This window comes from Tachypleus tridentatus, chromosome 9 (genome assembly GCF_004210375.1).
Source record: "Tachypleus tridentatus isolate NWPU-2018 chromosome 9, ASM421037v1, whole genome shotgun sequence".
Classification (NCBI taxonomy): Eukaryota; Metazoa; Arthropoda; class Merostomata; order Xiphosura; family Limulidae; genus Tachypleus; species Tachypleus tridentatus.
Window position 1 is genome coordinate 18,146,304 of NC_134833.1, and position 19,531 is coordinate 18,165,834.

The 19,531-nt window shown below is 34.1% G+C and overlaps 1 protein-coding gene across 3 annotated transcripts in view; it reads right to left on the reverse strand.

The window, feature by feature from the left end:
- Pect (phosphoethanolamine cytidylyltransferase) overlaps positions 1-19,531 on the reverse strand; it is a 31,415-nt gene that overhangs the window by 11,451 nt on the left and 433 nt on the right. For 2 of the 3 annotated variants that reach the window (XM_076453109.1, XM_076453110.1), the window contains exons 2-8: positions 17,943-17,985; positions 12,257-12,301; positions 9,183-9,268; positions 8,076-8,151; positions 5,981-6,047; positions 4,559-4,606; positions 494-578 (exon numbers count right to left, since the gene is read on the reverse strand). In XM_076453109.1, coding sequence (XP_076309224.1) covers positions 494-578; positions 4,559-4,606; positions 5,981-6,047; positions 8,076-8,151; positions 9,183-9,212 — 306 coding nt within the window. In that variant the 5' untranslated portion in view covers positions 9,213-9,268; positions 12,257-12,301; positions 17,943-17,985. Of the gene's footprint in view, positions 1-493; positions 579-4,558; positions 4,607-5,980; positions 6,048-8,075; positions 8,152-9,182; positions 9,269-12,256; positions 12,583-17,942; positions 17,986-19,531 lie in introns of all 3 variants that reach the window. The other variant, XM_076453111.1, reaches the window with a different exon arrangement.

Sequence of the window (19,531 nt, forward strand, 5' to 3'; positions counted from 1 at the left end):
TCATACTAGGCTTTTGTGATATCATGAGCAATATCTTACTTAAAGTTTCTAAGTGTTTCTATTATGTGTAATACTGTTGTTACTAGAGGGCTAGATATTTCTACATTTTCCTATTACATGTTATAGATACCTCAGATACAAAGTTTGTAAAAATTAAAGTAAAAGTGAAAAAAAAAATGAAGTTAGACCACATGAATACAAATTTATCCATAAAGAGAATATAGTGGCATTTCTAAAGTCAGTTTCACAGCTTGTATTATAATAACACAGATATAGCACAATAATTTGTACAGTCAAAGCATATTCTAAAGTAACTAAGCCAACAGGTGTTACTTTACTTAACTCTCTTGGATACAACTGTGATAACCAACAGTGTAACAAATTTCTGTACACATATTTGACTTGTTTTAAATATATATTATTTAATATATTAAATTAACCCTTGAAACAGGAAGTATTATTCATACTTAACCAGTATCTCAATTCAACACACCTTACTAATAGATCCAGACTGTTCTTTATCAATCTCATACTCTCTTTCTCCACAACTGTGATGTTGCTTGGTCAGTAAGAGCATCCTAAAAAGACAAAATAAAGACTTTATTATTTCTGTACTTCAAAACTTAGGTGACACAGGACTCACCTTTTATGGTGATAGCCTCAAGAAAATAATAGTAGTATACACACATATAAATATATATTTAGATATTCAGTTTATTATAAACATGAACAAGCCCAAACAAAGAAATCTGTATCAATTAAAAGGATCCTATAGTACATGCTATAATATGGGATATAAAATGTACCTCAGGATTTGGAGGTGGCTGAAAAAGTAGGACCCACATAACAGTGGGGATTCACTTTCAATCAGTCTTAACCTCCATTTGACAGTCTCACATGAAGAATAATTAAATAATAAAATAATCAAAGGAATATAAATAAGGAGGGGAAAATGTGATTGCTAAAAACAACAATGTTCCACATCTACACCACCCTTTCTAGATTAACTATTTCAGTACCACACGTGCAAAATGCACCTCCCTAGGTTTTTAAGTACTTTCTGTATAAGTACTAAAACTACCTGTGGGAAACTTGGAACAAACATTCTAAATAATGTATAGTGTCTGTGTGAAAAACAACAACAACATAAAATACAATTTATGAGTTGGATAAATTGTTTTATAGAAAAAAGTAGTTTAAATAAAGTTACTTTGCAAGATCAAAACAAACACAATGGTAAATGTATACTTTAAGATTTCATTAACTGATAATCACGAATACTGTTCGACATTGACCATTATACATGTATATATTTATATTTTATGTATGAATTATACAAAACAGAGCAAGACAGAAGAAAAACATTATGGTAAGTATCCTCATCTTTCAAAATTTCATCACATTTATCATTATTAAGTTGTGAGTATAATATTTTTCAAAGCAATATTTGTGATAGAGATATATTTATATTTAGTAGTTACACCTTATTTTCAACACCTGAAAGTTATTTAAATACAAAGTACTTAATAACATATTCAATAAAAAAAACATTTATGTTACCTGAGTAAGTTGACACTACAAGCCAGCTCACCGTATTTGCTGAACCCATATACCCTTCCCTAATATCTTGTGGAAAATTATTCTTGTAATTCCCAAATGGGTTATAACATAAAAACACTTGTGCAAATAAAATTAACACCATGAGAAACAATTAACACATGTGGTTTGTTCTGAATTTTGCACAAAGCTACACGAGGGCTATTTGCGCTAGCCATCCCTAATTTAGCAGTGTAAGACAAGAGGGAAAGCAGCTAGTCATCACCACCCACCATCAACTCTTGGACTATTCTTATTAACAAATAGTAGGATTGAGTGTCACATTATAATGCCCCCACAGCTGAAAGGGTAAGCATGTTTGATGTAATGGGGATTTGAACCTTTGACTCTCCAATTAAACAAATCTGGTCTACTAGTTTTCAGGACGTTTTTGAAAACTTCCTCCTGAAGTTGTTTCATTTTTTCTGTACATACCAAATAAAAGATTTTCAAACCCCACAATTTCTACATGATTCTACTATATTCTCAACTGCAAAGTTATTATGAAATTTCTCATTTTTTATAGTTGTTAAATTTACTACATTCAAAGCTACCAACCATTCAAATTTGTCAGAAACTTCAGGGATTAATATATAAATGTACAGTCAACCAATACATTCACAGCTGAAGAAACATACAAAAAAATTCTGAAATTGACTGAGAGAAATAATTATAACACTTAAAGGTTGCAAAAAAAACAACACATTTTTACAGTAAACATTTGATGTTTAAAGTTGAAACACATAAAAAAACCAGAAATATCTAAACATGTTTTGAATTTCTATTCTTGTTTGTTCCAATATTTAGCAGTGATCTGATTACCTTACATCTGCTTTACGTCCTTCAGTGATCTGGTTACCTTACATCTGCTTTACGTCCTTCAGTGATCTGGTTACCTTGCATCTGCTTTACTTCCTTCAGTGATCTGGTTACCTTACATCTGCTTTACGTCCTTCAGTGATCTGGTTACCTTACATCTGCTTTACGTCCTTCAGTGATCTGGTTACCTTACATCTGCTTTACGTCCTTCAGTGATCTGGTTACCTTACATCTGCTTTACGTCCTTCAGTGATCTGGTTACCTTGCATCTGCTTTACGTCCTTCAGTGATCTGGTTACCTTGCATCTGCTTTACGTCCTTCAGTGATCTGGTTACCTTGCATCTGCTTTACGTCCTTCAGTGATCTGGTTACCTTGCATCTGCTTTACGTCCTTCAGTGATCTGGTTACCTTGCATCTGCTTTACGTCCTTCAGTGATCTGGTTACCTTACATCTGCTTTACGTCCTTCAGTGATCTGGTTACCTTACATCTGCTTTACGTCCTTCAGTGATCTGGTTACCTTGCATCTGCTTTACTTCCTTCAGTGATCTGGTTACCTTACATCTGCTTTACGTCCTTCAGTGATCTGGTTACCTTACATCTGCTTTACGTCCTTCAGTGATCTGGTTACCTTACATCTGCTTTACGTCCTTCAGTGATCTGGTAACCTTACATCTGCTTTACGTCCTTCAGTGATCTGGTTACCTTACATCTGCTTTACGTCCTTCAGTGATCTGGTTACCTTGCATCTGCTTTACGTCCTTCAGTGATCTGGTTACCTTGCATCTGCTTTACGTCCTTCAGTGATCTGGTTACCTTGCATCTGCTTTACGTCCTTCAGTGATCTGGTTACCTTGCATCTGCTTTACGTCCTTCAGTGATCTGGTTACCTTGCATCTGCTTTACGTCCTTCAGTGATCTGGTTACCTTACATCTGCTTTACGTCCTTCAGTGATCTGGTTACCTTACATCTGCTTTACGTCCTTCAGTGATCTGGTAACCTTACATCTGCTTTACGTCCTTCAGTGATCTGGTAACCTTACATCTGCTTTACGTCCTTCAGTGATCTGGTTACCTTACATCTGCTTTACATCCTTCAGTGATCTGGTTACCTTACATCTGCTTTACGTCCTTCAGTGATCTGGTTACCTTACATCTGCTTTACATCCTTCAGTGATCTGGTTACCTTACATCTGCTTTACATCCTTCAGTGATCTGGTTACCTTACATCTGCTTTACGTCCTTCAGTGATCTGGTAACCTTACATCTGCTTTACGTCCTTCAGTGATCTGGTAACCTTACATCTGCTTTACGTCCTTCAGTGATCTGGTTACCTTACATCTGCTTTACATCCTTCAGTGATCTGGTTACCTTACATCTGCTTTATGTCCTTCAGTGATCTGGTTACCTTACATCTGCTTTACATCCTTCAGTGATCTGGTTACCTTATGACTGCTTTATGTCGTCCTTCAGATGTTTGTATGTTCCAACAGTTAACAGTGGTCTAGTTACCTTACAACTGCTTTACATCCTTCAGATGTTTGTATGTTCCAACAGTTAACAGTGGTCTAGTTACCTTATGACTGCTTTACTACATTTAGATACATATATTTTTTATGTATCCTTCAAATTTAAATGCTTTCACTCCAACATTTTAAAACAAAATAGTAGTGATTTATGAGGAAAAAACAGAACATATAACAATTCTATAACCATACAGGATGATGGACAGCATATACAAATGTTTCTCTGTTATAATGCATTACACATGATCAACTGGTATAGCTGTTTGCTACCTATACATGCACATAGAAAACCATTATTGTTGTCATTATTGTCGAGAATTAAACATAAAGCTACACAATGGGTTATTTGTGCTCTACCCATCACAGGTATCAAAACCGGATCTCTAGCATCGTAAGTCTGCAGACTTACAGCTGTGCCACTGGGGGTTAGAAAACCATTAACCAGATAAATAATCTGGAGTCATTTAATAGTCGTAAAACACAAAAGTACTGAGATAAAAATTTAATTCACAACTAAACAAAGTGTAGATACAATCATTTTATGTATACCATGCTAAAGATATAAACAGATATACATCTTACTCTCAAGTCAATCACTACAAATTATTTTACCTACCTCCCAACAAGGTCAGTAGTTGACACACCAGCTGTTCTAGAACATTCTCTAACAAATTATATTTAAGAAAAAAAAACATTATACATAACATTCAAAACAAAATTTTTCATTAATTAATTAATGTATTTATTACTTTATCATTAAGTCAACCAAAACTGTTAATTCGGAAACAAAGTCCAGTGAAGAAATAACAACCCATTTTCATGAATTATCAACTTGACAGATTATGGTTACAGTATTTGAAAATGAAAATTCTTTAGTATATAGAAATAGACTGTAAGGGAATGGAAGTGCAGTATGAACCAAAGTTACATGCATTGTTTTCTTTGATATATGGTACGGTTTCAAATAAATTATATTCCACTTAGCACCAACTACATCTATACCTATTACATACAAGTTCATACCACCTGGTATAACATAATAAAAATATATTTGAATTACTTACGAAAAACAAAATATTAGGTTGAGGAATAATTCATGAGTGTTTTTAAATAATTTCATTCAAGCATTACATGCAAGACTATACAATACTTCAATACATGAACACATTACACCCAAAACATTTATTATGATACTTTATTTCATGTAATACCTAGGTATATAGTATGCATTGTTTTAAACGAAATTGCAAGAAATTAAATGCGAAAAGCAGATGGTGTCGAAAATGCTCGATTTTGTCCACTTGACAGTCCATTTAATGAGCTGAAAATGAAAGCAAAAATTAAAGACATATGAAAATCAAACACACCATCTATTAGAGCAAAAAATTATCTACCAAATGACATGAAATATTTTGCGAAAGCTTTTCAATTATGAATATATGTTTTTAACTTGAAAAAATGCTCACGAATTATTCCTCAACCCAATAGAACTTGCACAATAAAAAAATAAAACACAGCACGTGTATTTACACACTTATTTGAAATATACAACTATAGTATTTTATTTATGTTTTGGAGTTATGCTTAAAAAGTACACTTAAATGCAGGTATGCTCCATTTCTAAACCGAAACAATCTTACAAACATAATACTAGTTAATTTAAAAATCTTATATTACCATTTAGCACATATGGTATGTCATAAACCAACTTTCAGAATACATGTACCACCAATTCTTTGTCCACTTGTAAATGCAGTAAGATAAGAAAGACTACATTTATTTCAGTATTTCTGAGATTTGAATAATAAATAACAAGGACATCAAAATGTGCACATATTTATCAGTAATGTATATAAGTGCAGCTACATTTGAAGCCAAAGGCAAATGAACATTTGGAAGTACCTAAGGGAACAATTCTATCTTGTATTTCTTAACTTCCTTGATATATCTATACATATCTTATCCACTCTCATCCAAAGTTATACTGTATTGTATCAAAACACAAAAAGTATTACAAAACATAGGGAAAAATTCTTACTTGTATCTCTTAGCTTCCTTGACGTATCGATATGTATCCTGCCCACTAGCATCCAGAGTTATGTCATCTAATGTCAAGACAGTATGACAAAAAACCAGGATAAATAAGTGTTATGCATAAATAATAATTATTATTTTATTTGCTAAATAAAGGTAAGATGTAAAATTAAAAGCAAAACAATTACTATCTGTGGTAAATATATACTTAATTATCACCGAAGCAGGAATAACCAACATTATTAAACACTGTGCTCCGAGATGTCTGATGTTCTCGGCCATGAATCACATACAGAACTTGTTTGCAAGACTGGATATGTGTGTCATCAGTGGAGTGGTTTTAAAAGGACTTGTGTAGTGAATTAAATGGGCATGTTATCATTGAAGTAAATATAGAATTACTTGTATGATAGATTAATTGGGTGTGGTATCAGTTGGTGGATGTTGAAGGCTTTTCCACATTAGCTCCCTTTTCCCAACATGTAGCTCACATATGATAATTTTCACACAATTCTATTGTTTTCATGCTATTTTCACGAACATGTTATTTTGGTTGATCTAGTTAGTTTGTTTAGGGTTATTCCCATTCAATTAATACTAGATTTGAATATGCTTTAGTTGACACAGACACTTATCTATCATCAACCACCTCTTGGACAGTTTCGGGGATACGTTAGACATTAGAATACTGCCTTGAAGCTATAATTTTCTCATTTAAAGACATGTTAGAAAAGAACCACGTACCACTCGTGGGATATCCTGTTGTTATTATAGTTAATCTAAAAATGGAGAACACTGAAAATGCTACTTTAACTTTTATTCTAACTCCAATAAATCACAACTAAAACTGTGTGACTTTGTGTGATTAGGTGGAATTATTTGTCACTCCTATCACTCCAAAATCAACCTAATTGTGAACAGTTAGCTGCAATATCAATACTGCCTAATGAAAACTAGTTTTTCATAAAATTATATGCTTCTCATTGTAATTACTTCATAAAATTATAATTATTCTCCAATAACATTTCAATTCCACTTGACCCCTTGTTCCATGTACATAGGAACCTTTTCTAAGCAATTTCTTTTAGTTGTATGGATTAAATCCTCTGAGCCCTTGTAGTCAAAATGACAGTAAAACAGTCTCTTAACTACACAAGTTTACCTTCATGTACAATGTCATTTACAAACCTTTATTAATGATTACTCTATATAGAAAAGATTTCTTATGTGAGAAGAATTTTCATTTTGAAATAATGGTACAGCATATAAGACACATGAGAAGGAGTTTACAGAACACAGAAACAATAAAAATGTTACAGAATCAAAAAACATAATCTTTGAGCTTTCTCAATTTTAGAAAAAGCAATGTTGAAGGTACAGGGTTGAATGTTTTATAATGAAATTATTTTGAATATACAATTCAATAAGTCATGTTACAATCACAGCTGATATAAAGAGGTGTTGAAATGGCATATATATCAGAACTACATTCCGACATTGCTTGGAACTTTGCAGGTGGGAACAGTATGAAACATGATCAAAGAAAATGTCTAACTGGAAAAGTGTCACACGTCACGTATTAAAAAGTTGCTACCATAATGTATTCCTTAAACTATCACATATCTCAAGCAACTGGTGAATGAAACATACAAAGGTACACTGGTCAAGTTGCTGTACATAACATCTATGGATTTCTCTTCAACTTGGCTGTCGAAACAAACACTGTGCACTTGTTGATATTATAAACAAGACAGATAATGGAAAGCCTTCAAAGTGGAGTGATATGATTCAGACATAACAACAACACATCGAAGCTTTTTGCAACAGAAAGTAAGCTACAGGGATAGGTTAAAATTCACAGTCATTAGACAGCATATTGGTGAATGTGACAACAATGAACTGTAATGTCATATAATGTATACAGTATCTGAAGTAATTGGAAGAACAGTACTTAACTTAATGAATTTATTATGGTAAACCATTATGCTTTATGTCTTTAATAAGTCTGTAAATTACAGTAAAAGCCTAATAACTAACAACATAATAAATTTTCACATATAAAGCTAAAATAAATAGATGGAAACTGATAATACACCTACCTCCATGAACACAGAAGTCACAATTGTACTTGTCCAATGTTTCTATGGTAGTAATATATGGAGCACCTTCTATAACCTACAAATGTGGAAGTAGATATTCTATCACAAACATGATACAGACTTATTTGATCCATCCAACAGGACCACATATTTAGTTCCAAATAATCTCAAGATTTATCATTTATATTACTTTTAAATCAAAACAACTACATAGAATAGAGAAGTAAAACTGTTTTAGTTGAATAAAATCAAATACTAATGGATGTAACTTATTAAAAAATCACTATAAAGGTTAACACATTATAACAGCTCAAGTAATTACTCCATAGATTACATAGGCTTGTGAATTTAAACTTAAGTTGTTTTGGTTTTAATAATGGATTTTCCATAACTCAACTTTGCAGACCACAAAAATAATATTTTTCTCATCTATCACATAAGGATTTCGTACAAATTGGGAGGAAAAAAACTCTGACTCAGATCAAATTATTATTTAATTTACCATAATGAACATTTTTTATGTTTTGGTTCTAGAATGCTTCATAATGCTCTCACATCACAAATTGGTGTAGAGAAATCTACAGCCAGTGACTGTCAACATCTTAAGCATAACAAACAAACAGACAACCTAGTTTTGAAGAAAATGATTTACTTATGTAAAAATACACATGGCATTTTGTAAAATATTTGTAGATGATGGAGAAAAATGGATGTCATTTTCAGATTCAGCATACAGGAATTACTGTAGAACATGTTAAAAATTTCACGACAACAAAAACAACTGCAGATCTGGGTTATCAGACAAACAGCCAAACATTAAGAGAACACATTTTTATCCTTTTGTTTCGGTTTTAATCTATTAAATTTCTCGCTAAAAAGCCCAGTAAAAATTTCCTTAAAACTCCATATATATATATATAAAATATTATCATATATATTATATAAAATATTATCATATATATATTATATAAAAAGCCACAAAGTTGAAATGTTGATCAAAATAAAACAATTTCACATATACCTGGAATGTAAAGGTCGCTTTTCTAATCTTTTTTTTACCAAAATGGGTAAATCCTTCCAATATGCACACAATATTAAATTGTTTACCTCATCCACCCATTTGATAGCTCGCACCATCTTGTATCGTTCTTCCTCGTTAAATACTGGCGGTCCCTTATGTTTTGTAATCTCTTCTGTGTTAAAATTGAATTAAACAAGGTTTAACAGAAATCATACAATACACATTACAAGCTTTTATATATTTTTGTTCATATTCATTCTAATGAATTTCTAAATAATTCACTTGTTATATTCTTAATGCTGTTGTTTTTTTTGTACATATCTGTGAAAATAGATAAGTGTATACACCAATTAACTTTATAAAGTACAGTAAGGTGTCAAACTTTATTCCAAAATATTTCTCAGCCACACAATAGACAACTAAATCTCTGTTTAATATTAATATTGCACACAAAGTACTTTGTGGCTCTCAGGTACAAGTGATTAATTACCGAAATTTAAAATAACAAATTTCTATCTCAGACCTAACACATTTTACCAAGTTTTCTTCACTAATCATAAGTAATAATGTGCAGAAAATCATTTGTTAATACAGAGATATAATTTACAAGCTACACATTGATTCATACTGATTTTAAAAAAAATAAGATATTTAACTTCTTCAAAAGAAAACAATTTAATCGTTAAGGATTATTATATAGATTTATTCTATTTATAAGATTACTGAATTTCTTGTGATGCATTTTTCTATCACATTTTAGCTGTGTTTAAATTTTAAATAGTAATAAGACAGTCATTTCCTTTTATGTTATACAGTAAATAATAGTTTATGAGTTGAACTAAAATGAATAACTCTTCTTTCATTTAAAGGTTAAGTTCATTATCCCTAACATAGGCTGTACTCCAATACTCAATTTGTGACATTCTTGAACTTGTGTCAGAAGTTTAATTGCCATGAAACCAATTTCACCTTGCTTGTAACAAGACACAAACTGATAAACTATAACTGGTATTTTCAGTGAAGATATGTGGTATTTATATCTAAAGAAATACGGTACAAAACACTTATTTTCAGAAATACACTGAAACTGCATGTGCAAGTACACTAAAATGTAAGGCGTATAGTTGTTTTCTAACATACAAAACAATATTTAACAATACATGGCAAGATTACAGAAACCAAATGTTAAGGTATTTTATATACTGAAACCTCACTAAAGTTTCATTTATTCAAATATTCAAAAATTTTTATTCAACCAATCAGGTAAAGAAACAACAAATTTATTTTCCATAGAAAACTTCTAATATTGCACAATTGTTTAGGAAGAAATGAATAAAGTATCTGAGACTTAAAATGCAAGTGACATATACACAGTTAATATGTAGTGTAGAAAATTAAAATAAAGACCTATAAATATTTTCTTATGGTACATTTCACATTCTAAGTATTGCGATCACAGTTATAAAAGAAAAGTTTATGGCCTTTCCAATTTTTAAACAGTATATTTAATACTTTTGTCTTTACAGTTTAAATGCCCCTAAAACTGAGGAATATGGTTCAAGCCCTTGAAAACAGTAAAAGTACTTTCTACATATGTTCAATAACATAATGGTTTAAAGGACTATGAGCAATCTTCCAACCACTGTTATTCATGAAGACAAAGAAAAATATGGAACCACTATATACCTTATAACTATACCACCAGTCTGATCATAAAGTGTTTTTTTTTTGTCTTTGAATTTTGATCAAAGCTACTTGAGGGCTATCTGCACTAGCCATCCCTAATTTAGCAGTGTAAGACTAGAGGAAAGGCAACTAGTCATCACCACCCATCGCCAACTCTTGGGCTACTATTTTAGAAACAAATTGTGGGATTGACCATAGCATTATAATGCCCCCACAACTTAAAAGGTGAACATGTTTGGTGTGATGGGGAATCGAACCCATGACCCTCAGATTACGAGTCGAGTGCCTTATCCACTTGGCCATGCCAGTCCTATTTGACGGTTGCATAGATTCTCTAAAAGGAATAAAAATGTTTTGAAGTTTTGTAAAATAACTTTGCAGTATGAACTGTGTGTCCTGATTGATTTTGTTTAACGCTTGGCTGTTTTACAACATAAATAGTTCATTTGGTTTTGAATTTTGAGCAAAGCTACATGAGGGCTATCTGCACTAGCTGTCCCTAATTTAGCAGTGAAAGACTAGAGAAAAGGCAACTAATCATCACAACCCATCGCCAACTCTTGGGCTACTCTTTTAGAACTGAATAGTGGGATTGACCATCACATTATAATGCCCCATGGATGAAAGGGCAAGAATGTTTGGTGTGATGGGGATTTGAACCTGCAACCCTCAGATTACAACTTGAGTGCCTTAACTGCCTGGCCATGCCAGGCCCTGATCATAAAGCCCATGGAACAGAAAGTGTTTATTAACTTTTTTAATAAAACTTTAGAAATGCCTAACTCATCTGAATGATAGAAGGTTATATCTCTACACAACTACAGATTTAAGAATTCCTTAATCAACTGTACTGAAATGTGTCACAGGTAAGTGTGACATAGCTGTCCATTCAAATTATCCAAAGATCTTAGCAAGGGCCAATGATGAACATACACTCCACCACATACAAGAGTTCATTCAATCAGAAATCAATCAAATTAGTTTGGCTTGAAAACTATTACACACCTTATAATTCTTCAAACAGTTAAATACACAAAACAGTAAAAACCCCTAAAGTTATTAATCACAGAAGAATCTGTTAAAAGTTCACAGTGCAAACACGTAAGCAGGTAAGAAATTGTGCAAATTTCTTAAATAATTATGACATCAGAATGTACAGTATATGTACATTTGGATAAATGATTATAAAGAATAAATTGACACAACTAAATGAAAACTATTCCTTGTTTATTTTGTGCAACTTTTAAGGAAGATGCCCTTTGCCAGACATTAAGGATAGTGTTACAATGAAACTAAGGAGATAGGTCACCTGCTCGAAAGATCGTAGAAAATCAACTAGAAGATGTTTTAAACATATCAATTTATTCTTTATTAACAATTATCCAAGTTTTTCTTCACAGATATTATGAAATAACAAGTACATAATCTCACACCTTGTGGAACAACACCCATTCAAGAATGTATATAAACTTACCATCAGTGTGTACTCCCACTATCAAATAGTCCCCATTGCTTTGGCCTGTGATATGAAAGACACAATGAAAGAATTTACGTTATATTTTATATCACGATGAATCACACTCAGATTGTGAATGAAAGCCACAGTTTCAACACAATGTTTTGTAGTTAAAACAGCTGATTTTCATAACTATATAGCTATAGACCATTAGTGATGACCACAAGTTAAACACGTCTTCGTATGATCAAAGTATGTAGTTGCAGTAGATGGTTTTTCAATCCTCTACTGTTTTAGAAACTTCATTCAGTTATGGATGATTGTAAACAAGAAAAAAGAAAGAACTGTTGAGAGACAAAATGTACATGTTAGAAACAGATGGAAAACTGTGTATTGTACTAATTTTCACTCTTCAATAACTTCCTATACAAGTTACAATAACTGAAATAAAATATAAAATAATAAATAGATTAGAAGCAAAATATGTCAGATAAAACTAAGTGAAGAAACATATATGAAAAAGGTTTAGGAACCAACATAATACATATTTTTTCCTGAAAAAATATAAAACTTCCACTAATAAAGATATGGAGAAATACTGATTTACTTTTATTAAATGCAAATTATCTCTGATTGGTTGGTTAGTTTAGTGTTTTACGGCACAAAGCAGCTAGGGTATCTGTGCCAAACATCCATCAAAAAGTAAAAATTAAAGTAAATTTAGTAAGATAAATGTAAAACAAAACATTTAAAAAAACATAAGAAAAAAAACTACAGTAATACAAGTTGTAAAGGACTTTCTGTAGCATAACTCACCAGGAAGATTAACAGGTCAGTACAAAAACCACCGTTAGTCACCTGAAGTCAACCTTTCCAGTCCTGGTTCTGAGTTATTTGATGTTATGGCCATTTTTAGAATGTAAAGTAATAAAAGTTCTAAAAGACTTGCAGCAAAATTTTAATTATAACTCACCAGGATGACTAATGGATAGTTTGGACAGCAGCGTTAGTCACCTGAATTTGGCCTTTCCAGTTCTGGTTTCAAGTTATTTGATGTTATGGCCATTTTCTAATTTTGAATCAAACTAGATGGATTTTCACTATTAAAAGGGAATCACATTAAAAAAGGAATAATGTATAAATTAAAAAACTTAAATAGCATTAAAAAGATTAATGGCCTTTAAAAAACTAAAAACATTACCAAGGTGGACAGTGTCACCATCACCAATAACACTGTCCAATGTTATGGACAAACCTTGGGACAGAACATGTTTGAAATGGTGCCATCATTGAGAGTCATAATGATGGCAAGAAAGTAAAATGTGGCTTATTGTGACCTGAATGTTACACAGACAACACATAGGTGCATCAGTTCCAGATAAAAGAAAATGATGAGTTAAGAAACTGTAACCAATGCATAGTCTAGTTAGAACAACTTCCTCTTTCCTATCCTTACGGAAGCAAAACGGACAAAATCAAAGAGGGGATTTTATTTGGAAAAGCTTGTTTTCACGTTGCTCACTCCAAGTCAACTGCCAACTGACATGGAACTCAGCCTTGAATACAGGCCCACAGTCCATGTACGGAAAAGGCACAGCAGTGATAGTACCAGAGCAGATAGATTTAGCTGAGGTGTTGGCAAGCTCATTCCCACAAATACCAACATGGCCCAGTATCCAGAAAAACTGGATATAAGTAGATGTTAAACAGAAATGGGTCAGTCAGTTTTAAATATCAGTGAGAACAGAGCGTGAACTAACATGAAGCGATTCCAGAGCCAGTACAGATCTAAACGAGTCAGTATAAATAGTGCAGTTTGAGTACTGCTTAGCTTCTATGTGATCCAGAGCAAGAGAAATGGCGTACAGTTCAGCAGTGAACACAGAAGCTGTAGAGAGGATTCTGTGCATGGCTACCAAACCACAACAAACCATGGCAGAGCCCACACAGTCACCTGATTTTGAACCATCTGTATAAATAGGAATAGAAGGATGGTTTGAAAAATGTTCAGCAAATAGCACACAATATTTCCAATCAGGAGTGTCTGCTTTTCTCAGATGACTTAAAGATAGGTCACATTTGGGAACTGTAAGAAGCCATGGTGGGATGAGCTGATCAGTAGATACAGCAATGTTTTCTAAGAACAGGCCCAATTCATCCAACTGCACCTGGATACAAAGGCCAAAAGGAGTAATGGCAGATCGTCTGTTCTGAGAAAAGTATGACCCGCCGAGGAAGGAAAACACAACTCCATTAAGGAACTAAGTTTTGTAGCATATAGTAAAGACAGTTTCAAGCAGTGGAGATGCAGAGGAGGTTCATGAGACTCTATGAAAAAGCTCTAAACTGGAGAAGTGTGGAAAGAGCCAGTGCAGAGCCAAAGTTCTTGATGATGAATAGGGTCCAGCATCTTTAAGGCCTGGTTAAAAACAGTCAGGAAAATAGCAAGAGAAGCAGGAGAAGGAAGGCACAGCATTTCATAGTGTATAGCGTTAGGTCCAACCAATGTACTGCCAAACTGATGAAGGGCCAGTTTGAGTTCCACCAGTGTAAAGGGACGATTATAGTCATAGAGACAATCAGCTCAAAAGAAAAGAGATAACTGCTCTGCCAGAGTCTTGAAGGTGGAGGAAGAAGCAGAAATGCTAGATACTTTGCAAAAGTTTTCACCTAAAGTACTGGTGATGCTCCTGGTATCGGCTTCTTCCTGGCCATCAGAGAGCAAGATCGAGAGGGGGACAGAATTATGTTGCCAACTGACCTTTCAAATCTTGTCCCATATGACTTTGGAACTGGTGGTAGAAGATATGCTGGTTGCAAACTTAATCCAACATTCCTTCTGGCTTTGATGTCTTACCCACAGAGCATGTGCACAGGCCTGCCGGAAAGTGATGCAGTTTGAGAGTGTAAGATACCTATGAAAAGTATCCCAGACGTGTTTTTGAGCCTTCTGTGCCATGCAGCAAGCAGGATTCCACCACAGATGAGGATATTGTGGAAAACGTGTCAAGGTTTTAGGAATACAGTAAGCAGTTGCTTGTATAATACAGTCAGTCACTGCTGCCACACAGTCATCTATTGATGGCTTACAGACAATGGCAGGCTCAAGTTATGAGAGAGCAGTGAAAGAGGGCCAGTTTGCATGATCCAGCTTCCACTGGAACACACAGGTCAATTGGCACTGACCATGGCCAGTCTCTCTCAAAATTACAGGAAAATGATCACTGCCTTGTGTATTATTGTCAACCCTCAATGAAAAATGGGAGAATAGTGAAGGGGAACAAATTGAAAGATCAATAGCAGTAAAGGAGTGACTAGGTGCATGAAAATAAGTAGAAGAACCAGTATTGAAAAGAGAAAGGTGGTGATCAGAGAGCATACACTCTACAGAGTGACCCCTCCTATCAATATCAGCACTTCCCCAGAGGGAACAATGTCCATTAAAGTTCCACAGGATTAAAAAGGCAGATGGCAGCTGTTCAATGAGAAAATCAAGATCTGATTGATCACAGGACTCTCCATGTGACAGGTAGAGAGAACAAACAGTGATGGTACAACCCAAGGATACGAGGATGCCTACGGCTTCCAACGGAATGTAGTGTGGGCACATGCTGATCAACCAACAGTACCACCCCTCCCATGCATTCATCCATCACACAGCCTGTCATTTCTATACAAAGACAACTGAGTGTATCAGCAGGTTTCAGAAATGTTTCCTGTAAGGAAAGACATACAGGATGGTAGGAAGCAATCAGTGTTTTGATGTCATCCAGATTAAAACGAACACCTCAACAGTTCCATGGTATCAAGATGGTCATTTTTATTTATGTGTAGGTGAGTAGGGTGGAGAACCCTTCTGTTTATGACACCTTTTTTCTTTACTGTCTTTATTTGAAGGAGGTTGATTGACCTCCATAGATCCTGCCCTGGGTCGACTGAGCAGATCTTTACTGTTGGAAGGGGATTCGAATGACTGAGGACATGAACAAATTATTGTTTTGCATCTTGGGGTGGGAGAAGATGATGTACCTAAGTAAATGCCCATACCTACAACTAAAGGAAGTGGATCTTGAAATTTGCTGGAATGTATGTTAGGGACAGAGATGGGTGTTGAAGTTGATTCATCAACTTTTTTAACCATGGAGATCAAAAGAATTTACAGTTGGTTTGAGAACAATTCTTTTGGAGACACAGAGAGATTTGTCTGCACTCCCACTGTAGTAGTGGAATGAAGTGCAGCAGCAAATGTCAGAGATGAAGTAGTGGACAGCAACTTTCAAGACTCAGGTAAGTAATGTTATGAACTGTTTTCAAACACTGCACCTCTATTTTTTCCAACCATTTACGATAAGAACAAAATTAGAATGGGTGACAGCCATTGCAACTGATGCAATGATGGTCCGTTTCACACCCATAGGTATCATTGTCCTTGCTGCTGCAATGAGCACACATCAAGGAACCACGACATGACGTCTTTGAGTGACCGAACGCTGGCACTGGAAGCACCTGAGAGGGTTTGGAATGTATGGCCATACCCTGCAATTAAGATAGCCTGCCTACATGGTGGCAGGTGGACGTGGTGATGTAAATGTCAGAATAAGGACATTGGTTGGCATTGTAATTCCATCTTTGCCAGTAGAGATAAGCCTCACTGCAGAAACTCCTTGAGTGGAGAAACCAGTGAGAATCTCTGACTCTGGGATGTTCTTCAAACCCCTTTCAACAGTAACTCCTCATGATGAATTCAAAGTAGCATGAGTGTAACCTCAATAGGTACATCTCCAATTGTCTTTGAATTCAAAAGGAGTTCACTGTGTTGAGATGTGGATGTTTCCACCAATATGTCACCAGATTGAAGTTTCTTTACTGACTTTGGAGAGCCAGCAAGTCCCTCTAGTCCCTTTTGAATGAAAAAGGAAGACATTTGCCCTATAGGTTTGTGTGAAAGAGAATGTAATATAAGAAAATGAGGTACAACAGGTGTTACAGATGTTGAAGATTGCTGCTCAGAATCTTCAAAAGGTGGTCGTTTACCTATAGACTGTTTTTTCACTATTTTATGTAAATGCTTATTTGGAGGATTCACATTTAAAAAAGGAATATTTCAATGCCCACTGACCCCACCCACCATGGAGTCCTATGAGGGGACACACTATAATGCCAAACAAGGACAATGCAGCAATGCCAGGATTTCGTTAGCACTATACTCAAACATCAGCATCAGATACAATGTCCACAATCCCTATTGAAAACATCAAACACTAGTACTTAGTTGACCCTAATCCAAGTGGACCAGCCGAATGACCCAAAGGGGACTGCCCCAAGGCTGTCCATCTACAGGAATTCAAGGCCAAAGTGGTGTGTTAGGGTTGGACCACTCAACCACCAGGATTCTCTCCTCCCCTTCATGGGTCACCACACATGGCAAACATGTGGGTGGATGTTTAGATCCAAGAGGAGGTAAATTGAAAGAACAGAACCATCCCTGGGAGGTCCCCTCACCACGTACAGGAATCCACACCGAGTGGTCAAATTATATTTATATTTATACAACAAAACTTTTATTTTAGCCTAATCTTCTTAGTAAACAAACCTGCACTGAACAGTCTATGTTATAAAGTATTTCAAAATACAAATGCATTAGAACAGTAACTGTTACACAGCAATAAGACTTGATTTACAAAAATAATGCTTCAAGACTAACCTGCCGTAGTTGATTGGCGTGTCCAAAATGAACCATATCGTAACTGTAACAAAATCAGTAGGTACTGATGTTAAAATTTTTCACATGACACATTAAAATAATTTATTAAAAAAACTTCAGTCAAATTCTTAGTATTTCCTTCAAGCTTAATTTTAATTTCCTAGTTGCTAAGATTGTATAATCTATATTTTTTTTTACAAGTTCATATTTTATTTGAACAAAAGTAGCACTCAAATCATTGAAAATTATTTCTTACTAATAATTCTTTAGTCTGCTGCTAACAAAATCAAAACACTGTTATGAACTTTTACAATAATTCAAAACATCTTCAGTACACCACAATAAATTTTCTTTGAATACATATTTTGTAAAATTGTACTTGAATAAATTTTCCACTAGAGGGGTACTCAGTGGAGTGCATACCTCCAACACAGATCAATGATCACAACTGGCTCTAAGAAAATATGATAATATGTCTGCTGTTATCACTATGTCTATATCAGAGGGACAAACAATGTGATCTTCCCCTTCCTTAATATCTGAAGCATGATGAGTGTAATGCCAGATTCTTTCTGGATATTGTAGAGATGTTCCCCAGACACTGACTGGATTTTTGTTACTCACTAAACATCAGATACCTTGCTCAGATACACCAGACCACAACTGCATCATAAAAAATGGGAACATGCTCAGTGCATATTATAAACACTGGACCACAGTGCAGACACAGTTTAAATCTGATTCAAGGCTTTGGTGCAACTGCCCCTTTAAATTACACAATTTAAACATAACACACTATTTTGTTAGGACATAATCACACATGAAATGCTAAGCTTCAGAGACTGTTTTCAATTTTCCAATTTTTGACTTGTTTTACCTCTTGCTTTTTTTTTTCTTGCTTGCATAAACCCAACATTTCTAATACATTTATAGGTAAATATGAATTCATGCCCAAAATATATATGGGAATATTTTTATATTTTGCATCTGAAAAACAACTAACTCTAAAATCTTACTTTTAGTTTTCATTACAATTATTTTCTTCTGAGTTTTATGATGTATATTAGTGTTACAAAGCCACATAAAATGTTTACTAAAGTGAATACAGGTTGACATCAAGATATCCTAGAAACAGAAATTAGAATCTATACAAATCTTACTGTCAGTTTCACTTTCATTTTCTAATAATTCCAGGTCTCAAATATTGTATAACTTGAACAGGTAGCGCATAACAAGTAACTGCTGATGGCTGGTGTGGGTATTAAAACTTTAATTAAAATAAAATACAAAACGTTTCAACCTTCTCAGGTCAGATTCAGGTTTTTGTTTCTGTAACCTAATGATGACTTAAGTAGGTTGAAACGTTGTTCTGTACTTCATTTTAATTAAAGTTTTAATACCCATACCAGCCATCTTGAGAATACATTTTTACTTCAAGTTGGTTTCTCGTCATCATGAAATAACAACCGACTCTATCTTCTACTTCCAGACAATTATTTGTTAAAACTTTATATATTATACTTTTAATTTACTATATGATGAATTCCTAAAGTGTACTGAATTTAAAAAAGGAAAACTCTAATGCAATA